Source organism: Protopterus annectens, chromosome 10.part0 (genome assembly GCF_019279795.1).
Source record: "Protopterus annectens isolate FY-2018-M chromosome 10.part0, PAN1.0, whole genome shotgun sequence".
Lineage (NCBI taxonomy): Eukaryota > Metazoa > Chordata > Ceratodontiformes > Protopteridae > Protopterus > Protopterus annectens.
Genome location: NC_056744.1, coordinates 401,317,152 through 401,333,149, shown reverse-complemented (window position 1 = coordinate 401,333,149; position 15,998 = coordinate 401,317,152). Strand labels below are relative to the sequence as shown.

The following is a 15,998-nucleotide window of genomic DNA, read 5'->3' as shown; positions in this document are numbered from 1 at the left end:
ACCACTGTGGAGACATGGTGGTCAAAGGTGAGGTTGCTGTCAACCTAAGTGCCCAGGTCTCTTACCACTGAGTGTGTACTTAAGGTGTTGCTATTGATGTGGTAGTTAGCAGGAACATCGCCCTTACCAAAAGAGATAATACATTTTTTTGCATTGAGTTTAAGTCTATGGCTTTGGCACCAATCATTTGTTTGTGCAAGACCCTCTTGTAGGATGTTGACATCATTTGGAGATTCTATGACTGCTCCCAGTTTGCAATTATCAGCAAACTTTGTCAGCCACAGACCTTTAGTTTTTGTTTGTACTTTAGAGAAATTGATTCCAAACAGTAGAGGTCCCAGGACTGATCCCTGTGGAACACCACTGGTTACAGGTCTGCTGTTGGAGGTGGATTCCTCTATTTTGACTATATGGGTTCTATCTATACCGGAACTGACAGTAGTACATGACAGTACGAGATTAAATCAAAGACATTATCCTTTAGCTTATCCCATCCCTCCTATACGGGGCCTCTATCCTTACTAACCTGCAATCCTCCCTCAAGACTAAACTCTCCTCTTGCTACAATAAAAAAACAAAATTTGCAACAGGCCATAGATCCACTTCCCATCACTACACTGCCCTACACCAACTGAATTGGATTGAGCTGTCCAATTACCTCATCTATATTCAACTTGTCCAAGCACACACATTTATTTTCACCCCCTCTCTCTGTCCCGCTCTTGCCACCACGTTTAAAATGCACCAACCAAATAGACTTTTGAGATCTAATTCCAAAAATCTAATTGAACTCCATAAACCTGCCCGCCCACCAGGCAAACATCTAATGTCCTTCTCTCTAGCACACCATTGGAATTTCCTCCAACTTCTCATCCGCAACACCAGCAGCCTCTCTTCATTCAAAACCTTACTTCACACACACCTAACTTCACTATGAGAATGGTCTTCCTCCCACCCCACATAATCTCCCTACACTATAGCTACTCTCTATAAGCTATAATTCACAATAGCCTCCCATTGTTTTGTACCCCTAATAAACTCTAGGAATTAGCATAACTCCTAGAATGGTACAATTCAGTAGCCTAGAAATTAACTGCATGAATTAGCATAACTGTTAAAAAATTTAGATTGTTTCTGTTATTGCATTGTGCTAATATGTTAAACTGTTAAAAACTTTGACTGTAAATATTACTCTTATTGCATTGTACTAATATGTGCACTCTACTAATATGTGTTTTTCTATTTGTTTAACTTTGCTTCTTTTGTGCACATTACATTTCTCTAATAACTTACTCTTATGTTAAATCTGTAATTTGTAAATTTCTGGAGCTTTTCTCCCCAGGACTCCATTGAAAACGGGCTCCTCGTGGCCCAATGGGCTATCCTGGCAAACAAACTATAAATAAATAATAAATAAATAAAATAAGAATATGAACCATAAACAAAGAATGTATTGCCAGCATTAAGTCTTGAGCTCCTATTGTGCTACTATTAAGAGATGCAAACTACGATGCATTATTAGTAAAGCATAACAAATGTAAAGCAGAATTTCATCACAGTCTGACAAGGAGTGCCATTTATAACATATGATGTGGGAACAACCTTTCTGTCAGATACTATCCTGCATTTTTTTAATTAAGTTTGAAACTGTTTTTCACATGCCATGTATGTGCATATTCCAACCCTTCTGGAGCTGTTTTGCATCAGTGGAAGAACAGACAACAGTGCCAGTTTGTAGTCATCAGCAAATCTGGTCAACCACACTTCTGAGATATTGTCTTGGATGTCTGCAAAATAAATGCCTAATAGGAGGGGGACCCAGAACTAATCTATATGTCACCCCATTAGTTAAAAAGTTACATTCAGAGAGGGAGCCAGCAACCTTTGTAATTTGGGAGAACATTTTGAACTTTGGGACTTTCACAAACTGATTTAGAAAGAAAATATCTAAGACTGGTGTCCTAGATACTTCTTTATTTGTTACCGGAACTAATCTTGAATAAAAACCTTTTCTCATCACAGAAAGGGGGTCAACTTCTATTATGACTGAGTTAGCAGGAAGGAAAAAAAGTTTGATCTGGTGCACAAGGAGGAATGTCCTGAAAAGGAGGAAGGAATTCCCACTGCCATCTGCATCAGTGAAGTATAACTCTCAGAACATATTTATCTGAAATTATCTGTTGTCAAAGGCAGAAATGGAAAGCCAGATTTTGGGGAAGATTTAAAGGCTTGCCATGGAGGGGAGGGGAGAGGAAGGGACTCTGCAGACAGTCATTCAGACTTGAACCCTTGCCTCTAAGGGACTCCTCCTTTCTTACTGAAGCCTATTTAACATTGTTTTTTTTTATAATATCTGGTTGCCAGAAGCTTGCTATGTCTGCTTATTTTTATTGATCTTGATTTAGGAAGGAAAGCTCTAATACACTTGGAAATGGAAGGCTAAAAAATCCGAGTCACCAATTTTCCTCTCTCTTCACACTTTTTTCAAGATGGTCAAAAGCAACTTCTTTGTCTAAAGGAGAATTCTAAATTTCGGGTTTAACATCCTTGGGTAGATTTTACACAAGTAACCAAGCAAACCTTCTCATAACAGTTCCAGTAGCGATTTGCTCTAGAAGAGACTTCAGCTGAATCATACTCATAATTCAGTTTGAGTCACTTGATAGTGTTTGGCCACTTGAGACAAAGCAATAAGAGTATTAGTAGAAGAATTTTATTCAGACGAGAGAAAAGTGACTATAATATTCCTTATATTTTTAAATGATGCAAGCAAAAACTTTAACAGTTGGGCTTGATAATTTAGAGTTATAAAAATAAGTGTGACAGATATATACATTTTTTCTTCATAGCTATCAAAGGCTTTCCAATACTTATCAAATGTTTAGCAGCAGGATTTACTAAGGAAATCACTGCATGCTCAGATCTGGGATTAGAAAATAAACATTTGTAAGACTACCTGCTTTCTTACAGGCAGCAGGGTGGCTGTCAGACAAGTTAAGAGATTGCAATAAAAGCATCCTCCAATAATGGAAGCATGGGAGGAACAGGAGTGGGTAGAGGAAACTCCAGTTGTAATAAATCACAATATTGTTTCATGGATAACAGAAATCATTGTTCCCATTTAAACAACTGGTTCATTCTGGATATGGTTTCAGAAAAAGAAAATTATTCCAAGGAACTATCAGAAGAAACATTCTCCTAAGAATCAGAACCAGTCACCTGTATACAGAAGGCAGAAGCTGTTCCCTCAAATTAATTTCTGTGGTCAATATACTGGGAATCTTCAGCAAATGAAGTTATTTTTCTCTTACCAGTAAAACAAGAATGAGAAATGTCAAGTATCTGATGTAAGCCCTGAGCTAAGTTTAATAAGTCATACCTGTCTAAAGTAACAGAATCAAAAAGTATAAAGGTCACACAGACAAACTAAATTAGTAAAAAACTACAAAAACCTAGCCAAGCTAGAGTTTTCACTGCGCAATACCTTAAACTTCCTGTAACAGAGGTCCATGGGATATATGCAAACAACCCCTTAAGGACATCAAGTGTTTCAGCTATTTGGCTTCTTAATATCCATGACTTTTTACTTTTTAAGTGTTTATGGACACATTCAGGCCAATAAAGCCAAACCCCACTAACTATGGACATGCATATTTTGGCCTTTTTATGACCTCATCATCACAGCACAAGTAGAATGTGTGGCTATACACTGGACATCAGCTGGGTATAAACAACCTATGTTTCTAGAGAATAGCCAAACATTCCACATATGCTGTGCTGAAGTATGCATAAAGCTAAGGGGAGTAAAACTTTTTCATGGCTTGTATCTCAACTATATATATATATATATATATATATATATATATATATATATATATATATATATACATACATAAACAAGAACTTCCAGTTTCACAGTTTTTTGTATTATCCTTTGCTTAGTCTCTTCTCACATATCCTTAGCTGCCATAACAGAAGCCTTTCTCATCCATACACTTAAATACTTCAAAGAATGTTAAAAATTTTGGTATAATTACTGATAATAGATTGACACATAGGGATCAGGTGTTTTCTGTTGTGAAATCATCTTACTTAAATTTAAAGCTCTGGAAACATGTACCGCCTCCCTCCTGTGGACATTTTATATGATAGTACATGCCTTGGTATTTTTTGCGTCTCAATTACTGTAATGCCTTACATAAAATTCAGCTTGACCACCTGCAGCTAGTTCAGAATTCTACAGCTTTGTTATGTACATGTATTCCTAGTTACCCAGTACTACTCCAGTTCTGCAGAGTATGCACTGGCTGCCAGTTTGAACCCACATCATCTTTAAAATCTTGATGTTAGTTCATCTGCACTTACATGAAGTGGGACCCCGCCATAACTTAAGAAGTTCCTATTTCCCTTCTGTTCAGCTAAGTTCTTATGTTTCTGTTTCTTGGGGTATCTGGATGCACCAAGGGTGTGATTGGAAATCTCTGGTACCTGATGTTTCTGTTAACAAGTTCCATGGCTCTGGAGTCTTCTATCCCAGTAGTTGAGGGGATCCCCTATGATGTCAGATTTTAAAAGGGTCCCTCAAAAGCCAAATATTTAACCTGGGATATGATGTTACTTAATTTTAATAATTGATTATTGTTTTCATCTCCCAGTTCCTGATTATTGCTTTACTCATTATATTAATGTATTTTTCTCTTCTAAATGATTTTTAGTTGTCATGGTATTTGGCCTCAAGCACCATAGTAAACTGAAGAAGACCTTAAATGCTACAGCACTGAGCTAAGTTCAATAAGTCATTCCTGTCTAAAGTAACAAAATCAAAAATATAAAGGTCACACAGACAAACCAAATTAGTAAAAAACTCCAAAAACCTAGCCAAGCTAGAGTTTTCACTGTTATTCTCAAAGAAGGACTTAAGTTAACAGAAACATATAACAGAAAAGAAGGAACAGGTCAGTCATCATATCAAAGCAGTGATGAGTTAAAATCAGATTAAAAATGAAAAGTAATAACTGTACATCTGCTACCTATAAGGATTATAAGGATTATAAGGATTACATGAAACTCACTTACAGCATCTACAACGTTAAGTCATTTCCGTACATGCAATCTAAAAACTGAGACTCAAACATAATCCTTTTTACAATAGGTTAGCATGGACTTCAAATGTATCATCATTAAATCTAGTTTAGGAAGTACCTTCATATATAATGACTCGCAATAATTCTGTCTTGCTGGTCTTGAAACAAGACTTAGTAAATGAATGAAACTCACGTGATTAGAGGTAAAGGTGTTCCAGTGGCATGGCATTCCAGCTCCAGTGGGCTGTTCTGAATTGTAGTGTGGTCAGTTGTCTCATCACCACCATCCAAACTGGGAGGTACTATGAAAAAAAAGCTCAACATGTATACAGAGAATACCTTCGATTGTGTTGCTTTAACTATGAACTGTCTCTTCACTGGAGAAGCAGAAGCACAAAGCAGCACAATACCTCCAGCTATAATACTTTGCAGGTGCATAGTAGAAGCTGTTCAAACCTACAACTACAAAACAAACCCCATTTCCACCACCATGCATAAAGAAAAGGGTTTATAAAACATTTATGTTGAGCCTAACAAATGCTCTGAGCAAATGCACTCTGAGGTTTTGCTGTCATTTTATTAATTACTCTTTAAAGTCAGCTTGAGCTAATTACCTAGTATCCACAAAGCAAGAGTTAAACATGTTTTAACAAGCCAAAAAAAAAAAAAAAAAAAGAAATCCACAAACTATGGAGACAAATTAACCAAGATTATACCAACAGCTAGCCACTGAAGATAGTTAGGAACTGTTTCCTTAAACTTATACCATCTGACTGATATCCACTCACTATTAAAATATGACATACCACCATAATTAAAGCTTTACTCAGCCTAACAAAACTTTTACATAATGAGTGTGTTCCACAATAACACTTACTTTGGTTTTCTAAGGTTTTTTTCTTTAGTAAACAAACCAAATGTAAAGATAAAACGAGTGAATTGAGTTCTAAGAGCATTCCATTACATCTTATGTGTATTTGGATAAACATGAACTTTTATATTAAAAAATTAACTCCCACAACTGGACAGAAATTTCTTTGAAAGTGTTTGAATGTACTGAAGAGACCTTTCAGTGATTTGGTTCATAAAAGACACTTTACAAATCAGTAAAAATAATTATTTTTAATTCACTCTGAAATATCAGAAATGGTCTACAGTTATAAGCTTCTGTACCACTTGAAATAGACAGGTGTGCTGAAAAATATTATGCTATATTTAATTTCTTGTTTATTTTCAACTTCTTTTTTGGTTCTCCAGTTTGATGATATTCATGGAGACCTAATAAAATAAAACAAATTTTATACTGTAACTCTATACCACTCTTGTTCTGCTGAAATGTCAAGCAAGAAACATTGTCTTACCTAAAATACCAACATTGTATACGATCTGATTTTCACCAGCCACACTAGTAGCCACACAGACATACTGGCCAGCATCTGATTCCATGGTATTTTTGATTTCGAGCTTTCTTCCACCAAACAGCATTTGTATATTGTCATTGCCTTTCAGAGGCACACCATCCTTAAGCCAAGTGAGAACAGGTGGTGGATGTCCCCCAGCTTCACACTCCAGGGTCAGCGAATTGCTTGTAATGACATTTGTTTGCTGTGGAGTGTCAGAGCTTCCATCAATATTGGGAGGCACTGCAGGGAAGAAAACAATGTCTGTCAGCAAGACTGTGACTAAGCAACATTTCAGGTAGTGAAAGCACATTTTCGTTTATTTTACTTATTTATTTATTTATTTAAATTTGTTAAACAGTGTAAGACAAAGTGTTACGTTTTCAAACAATTCTCAAAAAAAAAATCCATATCAAGTCTCCCCTCTTCTTTATTTTTTTCACAAGCAGTCTTGAGACTGTGGTATCTCTTCCTCCTGAAGCCATGTGTGATACAATGTTCAAGAACATACTGAGATTCTACAAGTGGTAATGAAAATGTATTCTGATTGTCTGTCTTTCTTCATTTTCATTCCCTTACAGCAGATGTACGTATACTAGCCATAATCCTGGTAATAAATATATCTCCTCACCTTCACCAAAGCAAAGTTGTTGGGCCTCTTTAAGAAACACATTTGCAGTAATTGCTAACATCACCTGACCTACAATATGAATAGTGGTCACTATGCCTTAATAGAGCTTCCCTTCAACAACTAACATGAAAATCATCCCCTGAGCAAGTCATCCAACACATCAGGACACTGCACTGATAACGTGTAACTATCTTTCATCACACTCTTTTCTTCCTTGAAGGGTTAAAGCTTTACAACAAGCTACTAGCATGTATCATTAGAAAACCCAAGTTAGTGACAGACTTATTAAGACAACAAGTTTAAAGACAGATAATCCTACCACTTTTATGACAGTCTGAACTTAGAAAAAGCATGGATCTTATTATTCACATGGGGAATAGATTGACAATTGTTTTTCAGGTTCACAATATGAGCAAGGTTCTTGATAATGGCACTGAAGGGGCATGTGTCTGCTGTCCTCAAGGCATCCTATTATTGTCCAAATAAGACTGTCGGGAGTCAGAACCGTATCCCATCATAAGACCTTAAAAAAGTGGAAATGCACTGGCATCTTGCTAAGGCTCATGGATTTTTGGATGGTGACCTGGAGTAGTTGCAGGGAGTGCAGAATTTTGATACAAGACTACTAACTGGGAGTTCTTGACAATGCCATATTACACCACACTATACTAGGTGCCAGCCTTGGCAAGGTCTGTGTATTTAAGGTTCATGGTCTGTGTATTTAGGATTCTTCTTTGTATCTTCTGAGTCCTACAAAAGTTGGGTCATGTCTACTTGATAAGTTTCTGGTTCTCTATGTTGCTACAAAAGCTGGGTCATGTCTACTTGAAAAGTTTTTGGTTCTCTATGTTGTGGTCAAATCCCTCATGTCTTTAAGTAGGGATTACTAGATATTCTAAGGTCTTGCTAGGGATATTCTGTAAAGTTATTTTTTGCCTAGTTGAGTCTGACAGTTTGAAATGAGTTACCTTCCTTGACTCAACTATGCAACTCTAAGGCTTCCTTTAGAAGGTCTTGAAGTCTACTTAAATCCTGCATGGGGAGATGTTTTTAGTTTTAAACATATTCTTAAGTCTTAATTTATTGTACTTTAATGTTTAACTGCAGTTTTACCACATTTTCACATTGTTTATGCTATCAACTTATGGTATTTTACTTTGCACAACACTTAGTTTACTTAAGCTTCATAATTGTTTAAAGAAATAAATAAATAAAGCAAGACTTAACTTCACTCTTTTCACCTTTGGATACAGGAGGCAAGAATGAGATAGGCTACAGATTTTGTGGTCTCCTACAAATAAGATTTACTTTAACAAATACCCCTACATATTCATACACCCAGCAATAAGGTGGTGCAACATGAAAAAGGTAGATATCACTCTTCTTACAGTATCACAAGCCAATGAAACATAAATTGCTATAAATGTGTCTAGTGTTCAGGGTTTTTAAGTTCCATGGCAAGAAAGGATTCATTTCCTAAGGTAAAGTATATATAAAACATCCTGGGTGTGTACTTAGTCCTCTGCTCTTCACCATCCATACCGACAACTGTTCTGCAAAATTTCCCAATAACCATATCATCAAATTCGCAGACGATACCACTGTAGTGCGTCTCATAAAAGATGATGACAAGAGGGAATACAAGAATGAAGTCAGCTGTCTGATCAAAATGGTGTGAAAATAACAACTTGGATCTGAATGTCAACAAAACTAAAGAAATTACCATTGACTTCAGAAAAAAGGCCAGCCATTCACTTGCCACTTGAGAGCAATGGTTAGGTGGTAGAGAGACTTCAATCTACAAACTTCCAGGGGGGTACACATCTCAGAAAACCTCTCTTGGTCCGTGAACACAAGCCAGATAATTAAAAAAGCTTACCAATGCCTGCACTTCCTGAGAAGGCTCAAAAGAGCAAAGCTTCCTCTGAATGCTCTATCCACTTTCTATAAAGGAGCTATTGAAAGTATTCTCACCTGCAACTTTACTGTGTGGTATGGAAACAGTACTACGGCAAAGAGGAAGAAGCTTCAAAGAGTGGTGAGGACTGCAGAGAAGAACAGAAACAGTACTACAGCAGAGAGGAAGAAGCTTCGAAGAGTGGTGAGGATTGCGGAGAAGACAATGGGCACAAATCTTCCAACCATGCAGGAACTTTTTACAACAAGAAGCATAAAGAGGACATACAAAATTCTTAAGATCACATTCGGCATTTGGCTTGTTTGTTAAAATTTCATCTGGCAAGAGGTACCGCAGCATCCACTGTAGGACCTCCAGGCTCTTGAACAGTTTCTATCCAACAGTAATAAGGCCCATAAACTCTGACATCAACTTGGATGTCTCCTACCTCCAAACGTGATCTCACTAGTAATAATTTACTGAAAGGGAGACATTACTTAATTCACTATAGTTAATACATTCTTACAGAAGTCCAATAACTTTCTCTTAAAAGTGCAATTGCAATAATTCCTCGTGTAATATTAAGGAACTGACTTTTCTTCTCTTTTTCTGTGTACAGTATTATTTGTTCACATGCTTAGGTTTATATGTATGGGTAGTTTTACCTGACTAGAAATAGGTTATTAGGAGTATTTTTTATGTGCATTAGTCATTAGAAACTTAGTTGTGTATACATTATGTCTTATTCTTTTTTACTTAAACAGCCTCTGTACTCTGAAGACAAGCTGATACCAGAAATTTTGTTTAGGCTGCACTTGTGTTTCCTAAATGACAATAACATTTTCTTTGAATCTTTGAAATCAGTACTGCTTCAGTCTTTGATGTTCACAAAGAACCATCTCCTCAGCACCTGAAAGGTACCCAGGGTTGACCCCCCCCCCCCCACACCCATAGCTCCTATGAAGGTTTTCAGTAATGTTTGCATATTTAAATATGACTGGAAGTTAATTTTTTTATGTATTTATTTCTCTTTACTTATGAACTGTTTACTGGGATGCTCCGCTGAGTTTTGTTTTTTTCATTGAAAGCCTGAGGAGAAAAGCTCCAATAAAAGTATAATTTCACAAACACAAACCGTGGCATTACATTAGGCAAACAAAACATTACATAACATATTACAGATGTGGATATAACAAAATACAAAAATATGCCTAAGCAAAATATCATACACTCAATTTGATTATAAATAATCAAATACTATATTGGAAATACAGAAATATGACATAATGAGTTTCACTATCTGATATATTGAGTTTCACTCTCATACCTGTTCACAAAACACATTACATTCATTTGAAAAGGCAGCAGGTTGGGCTCTGACACAGTAGAGCGCCACCTCTATAGGATGTGGTATAAGTAAATACAATAATCTGAATGTTATTCAAAAATACAAAAAAATTGAGGTTCATAGGTAGTTACAAGGCATACAGTCAAGGATATAACTGAGGAGCCTAACCCAGTTTCCCAATTGCCCCAGAGCACTGTCTGGTTAGTTACAGGAGGCAAATGCTGGCTGAGGGAATCAAACCCTGGACTACAGGAGGCAGACCATTAATAGATTACAGCCACGGTCCTCTTTGCTAACTTCCTGTGACAGAAAGAAGATGCATACTTATTTGTTCTATGAGACAGGAAGATGTTGAATAAAAATTAATGTCAAGTCGATCCCAGGACCGCCAGAACTATCTGGGGTGCCCTTGTTCAGCAATTAGTACACCATGACAGCACTTCACTTATATTTTACTCTTGGGACAAATTATTTTTAACTATATAGTTTTTGTGTGTCTGGACCTTTAACAGGTTTTTACTATTTCAGTATATATATATTGACTGTTACGGAAGATTAACTGAAGAAGGGAATAATGGTGTTGCACACAGCAGTGTCTGGAAGTAGTTTCAGTTTTGCAGAATGGATTGCGCTGTATAAATCTGACAGATAACTTTTTAAATTTTTTTTGGGATCCCCTCAGACCTCATTTATACTGGCACAGGCCCCGGTGTCCCATATTCAGGCTGGGTCTGTCAGCACTCTCCTGCATTCCCTGGACTTGCTCCAATGTTACTGGGGCTGGTCACGGATCTTATGGGCATCCTAGGGGTTTGGCCATTTGTGCTTCCATCCAGTCTTTTTATTTTATATGCCCTACCCACTTTTTAACTTTCCCTATCCCCATGCTAGTTGCGCACAATGCAACAACTCTCGTTGGATTATGCCTTCCTCTACAGATTGTCATCAGTGAGTGCCCTTCCCCAGGATGGGCCCATCCCTCCATGCCGCTCCATCAATCACCAGAATCACTAATCAAACCTAGGTCAGCTAGGCCACATATAGGGCTTTATCTGAGCAGCTTGACAGATAATAGTCTTAAACCAAAGGTGTTGCTGCAAAGTGGGTGGGGGCAAGCATTTAGTAAATGTATGCTCCATTTACGGCTTGTATGGGGTTCTCAGCCTACACTGCTGACAATGTGTTTGTGCAGTGCTTCAATGATCTGTCCTAACAAGGATAATGAAGTGCCAGAATGACTGAAAAGTAGTATTTTATGGCCTGCTTACTGTCAGCACAATGTACTTTATATTCATTCTTATATTTTCTCTACATTCTCTTGCTCTGACTCACTGTGGTCCTTTCTCCATCTCTGTTTATAAGTATTAACTTTATTGCCTCAACATAATACAACAGTTTAGTAGAGTTTTACTCTATTCTTCCCTTTCAGTAAAAGGATAATGAAGTGCTAGGATAACTGAAAAGAAGTAATGTATGGCCTGCTTACTGTAAACAGAAAGTACTTTATTTTTATTCTTATATTTTCTCCATATTCTCTTGCTCTGACTCACTGTGGTCCTTCTTCCACCTCTTTTTATAAGTATTAACCTTATTCCCTCAACATAATGTGACAGTTTAGTAGAGTTTTACCCTTTACTTTGCTTTCAGAGCCTGAGGTCACTACATTTAACCCAGATATTACTGAAGCTCTGCCACAAGGGCCAACTCTCAAACATTTTCACTGAGAAGTTTGTCTTTGTTACAATGTACACAAATTTAACATGAAGAAACTTGCTGGGTATTAACTTGATCTAGTCAAATACATGCCTGCCTGTGCTGAAAAAAAGAAGTTATGTCTTACCATAACGTTCCATCTGTGTTGCTGATCTTCATTCATTCATCACTGATGGTTATCAGTTCCGTCCTCGGAACCGAGTCGGTCTTACATCAAGCTTGCGCCAGCCAAAAACTCTCGAGCTAAGCTTTTACCCATAGTACCCTTCTCCCTATTACCTCAGATCAAATTTGCCCCTTATCAGTAAAGCAGAGGCAGTTTCTGAGCAAGCGCCCTGACTCAGCACTTGGACTCAAAGTATCCCCCAGGAGCCTTTGGAGGGGGATGGAGGGTGGAATGTGATGAATGAATGAAGATCAACAACACAGATGGAACGTTATGGTAAAACATAACTTCTTTACCTGATTTTGTTAGTCTTCATTCCATTCATCACTGATGGGACAGAGTCCCCAGCTACTTTTTGTTCCTTGGTTGGCCCTCATGGAAGTATATTCCTGAGCACCACAGAGCCAAAAGGACGCTCTTCCCATGGAGACCAAATACAATTTGTAATGAGTAATAAAGGTATGAGGCAAAGCCCATGTCACTGCTGCACAGATATCATCCATGGAGGCTCTAGAATGGAAGGCTACAGAAGTTGCCATAGACCTGGTAGAGTGAGCTTTGATTTTCTGTGGTATAGGCTTTTTCTCATGATGATAAATGTAAAGTATGCAGACTCTGAGCCATTTAGATAAGGTCACTTTAGAAACAGAATTTCCCATTTTAGGATGACCAGAAAAAGAAATGAATAGTTGGTCTGATTTACGCATTGTTTTAGTCCTGTCCATATAAAATCTCATTTGTGTATGCACATCCAATGAATGCAGACAGTACTCTCCTTTATTAGTAAAATTTGGAAAAATACTGGAAGGTCAATAGTTTGATTAATGGAGAAATCTGAAATGATTTTGGGAAGAAAGGTAGGGTTTGTCCAGAATGATACTCTGTCCTTGCGAAAGATGAAATAGGGCCGTTTAATGCATAGAGCATGGAGGTCTGAAATTCATCTAGCTGACGTGATGGCAAGTAGAAGAAGGGACTTCCATGATGAGAATTTGATGTCACATTTTGCTGCAGGCTCAAAGGGGGGTGAGTCAAAGACTGAAGAACTAACATGAGGTTCCATGGTTCAATAGGTTGTTTGATTGGAGGTCTAATGTGAGAGACTCCTTTTAGAAAGGTTTTGCATAACCAGTGTGTAATCAGGGGAGAATTTCCAAAACCATTATGAAAGTTTGAAATAGCAGTTAGATGGACTTGTATGGTAGAGGCTGCAGCTCCATTCTCGAAAAATTTTGATAGATAGTGTAGTACTACAGTAACTGGAACCCAATATGGATCTAGTTTTCTTTTCTTAGACCAAATAGAGAATCTCTTCCATTTGTCTTGACAGAGTTTTCTGGTGGTTGGTTTGTGAGAAGCCAGGATAATATCACATACTGGAGAGGAAAGGTTATCCTGCCTGACAATCAGTGGAAGTGGAGAAACCAAGCTGTCAGCTTGAGATGGTTAGGTTTGGATGACTCAACCCTCGGGGGTGAGAAATCAGGTCTAGAGATGGATCCAGAATCCACGGTTGGCATAATAAGTGAGGCCGGAGAAAAGGGAACCATACTTGTCGAGGCTAATAAGGAGCTACGAGGATCATTTTGCATTTCAACCAAAGAGCTTTCTTCAAGAATTGGGGAATATGAGGAATGGGGGGACAAGCATACAGAAGTCCCGTGGGCCAATCGTGGATCACAGTATCCCTTGGGGACTCCTCCTGTGGGGGAATTAGGGCAAAATAGTTGCTGCATTTATGGTTTGATGGGGAGGCGAATAGGTCACAGCAAGGCTGGCCCCAACGGCTGAAAATTTTTGCCACTATGCTGGAGTTGAGGGACCACTTGTGAGGCAGGAGAATACATCTGCTCAGCTTGACTGTAATCACGTTGGAATACCCTGGGATATGCATTGCTATCAGAAAGCGGTTGGAAGCTATTGCTCACTGCCAAATTCTCATGGCCTCTTGACTTAGGGGGTAGGACTTGGTTCCTCCTTGTTTGTTGATATACCAGACTACTGACATGTTGTCTGATTGAATTGCGATCGTCCCAGAAGAAAGAACAGATTGGAATGCTTGCAATGTTAAAAGCACTGCCCTCAGCTCTAGAACATTGATATGCAGGTTGGCCTCCATTGTGGACCATGTGCCTTGGACTGTCATTCCCTGAAAATGCCCCCCGCCCCCATCATGGAAGCATCCATAGTCACAGTGGCTTTGGGTTGAGGAGGATGGAAAGAGCGACTCCAAAGTTCTGTCTCTGGCCTCATCCACCAAAGTAGGTCCTGTTTGCAATGATTGGTTATCTGAACCTGAAAACACAGGGGGTGATGATTTGGGAACCACTGAGATAAAAGAAGCCATTGAAGTATTCTCATGTGAAGTTCTGCGAGAGGCAGTATTGGTATAGCAGCTGCCATGGAGCCTAGGAGTTGAAGGACTTCCCATGCTGAGGCTTTGTTTTGGCAGAGTATCACCCGGAGTTGAAGCCTCAGTCTTTGTAATCTGTGATAGATACTAGACAGGAGCGGGTGTCAAATACTGCTCCTACGAACTCTACGGACTGGGTTGGTGTAAGATTGGATTTCTCCCAATTTATTGTTATTCCCAATAGTCTAGCCAGGAAAAGAGTGTATTTCAAGCCTGTTACCAGTAGATGCTTGGTGGGGGCGGTAAGGAGCCAATCGTCTAAGTATGTAAACACCCGGAATCCTTGAAGTCTCAAGTGAGCTGTGACTACTGCCATTCACCTGGTGAACACTCTGGGAGCTGTAGAGTCCGAATGGCAGAGCACAAAATTGGCAGTGCTTGGCTCCCAGCCAGAAGCAAAGTAGTCTCCTGGGGTGTTTGTTCATTTTGATGTGGTATTATGCATCCTGAAGATCCATGAAGCACATCCAATCTCCGTTTCCCAGAAGTGGGAGAATGGACTGAACCGTGACCATCCGAAATTTTGTTTGGGTGATAGACTTGTTTAAATTGCTGAGATCCAAAACTGGTCTCCAGTACCCAGTGTTTTTTTGGCACTTAAAAGAACCTTAGTAGAATATGGATCCACATTGGTCTGGTGGGACTGCTTGGATGACTCTTTTTTGACACAGCCTTTTTATCTCTATAGCTGCTTCTTCCCTTTGACTGGGTGGAATGTGGGGATGTCTTGTAGGGGATTTTGGGTAAACACTGAGGGGAAAAGTGTAGCCGCTGCTTATAATCTTCTGCACCCAAGAGTCGGTAGTTATTGATTGCAGGCAGCATGGTCCATAGGGAAACGTCCCCCGACTACTTCCAGAGGAAAGCAATTGGGCCACTCTTCAGGAGCACTGATAGGGCTGTCCAGAGAAAGAATCTCTGCCTCCCTGGTCATGCGGGCCCCTTCTGCCACAGTAGGGGCGTCTTCCAAAAGAGTTACCCCCTCTACCCCTGGGGGTATACTTGCCACGTGTGTCACGAAAAGGACCCTGAGACTTTTTGTGCCACAACTTTCCACTCCTCTGTTCCTGGAAAAGGAACGCTGCAGGGTGGAAGAGTGTACACCTACGGCAGACGGGGTCTTGCTGTCCTTTCACACCTGGCTAGAGTGTCCTTCACTTTAGGGCCGAACAGGGAAGATGCTTCAACTGGAGCATTCAGGAAGGAAGACTTAAAAGGGTCCGCAAAATCAAAAAGGCGCATCCAGGAGTGCTGTCTCATAACTATGCCTGAACCCGCATCTTTGGCCGCCCCTTTGGCTGCATGTGATATTATCCTCATGGACGAATTAGAGATGGATTCCAGGG

At 39.0% G+C, this 15,998-nt stretch overlaps 1 protein-coding gene across 1 annotated transcript in view; it reads right to left on the bottom strand.

Moving 5' to 3' along the window:
- The window catches only part of HMCN1 (hemicentin 1), a 5,606,893-nt gene that overhangs the window by 2,703,519 nt on the left and 2,887,376 nt on the right, over positions 1–15,998 (bottom strand). Inside the window, exons 32-33 of the mRNA XM_044085314.1 lie at positions 6,446–6,727; positions 5,278–5,386 (exon numbers count right to left, since the gene is read on the bottom strand). Coding sequence (XP_043941249.1) covers positions 5,278–5,386; positions 6,446–6,727 — 391 coding nt within the window. The remainder of the gene's footprint in view (positions 1–5,277; positions 5,387–6,445; positions 6,728–15,998) is intronic.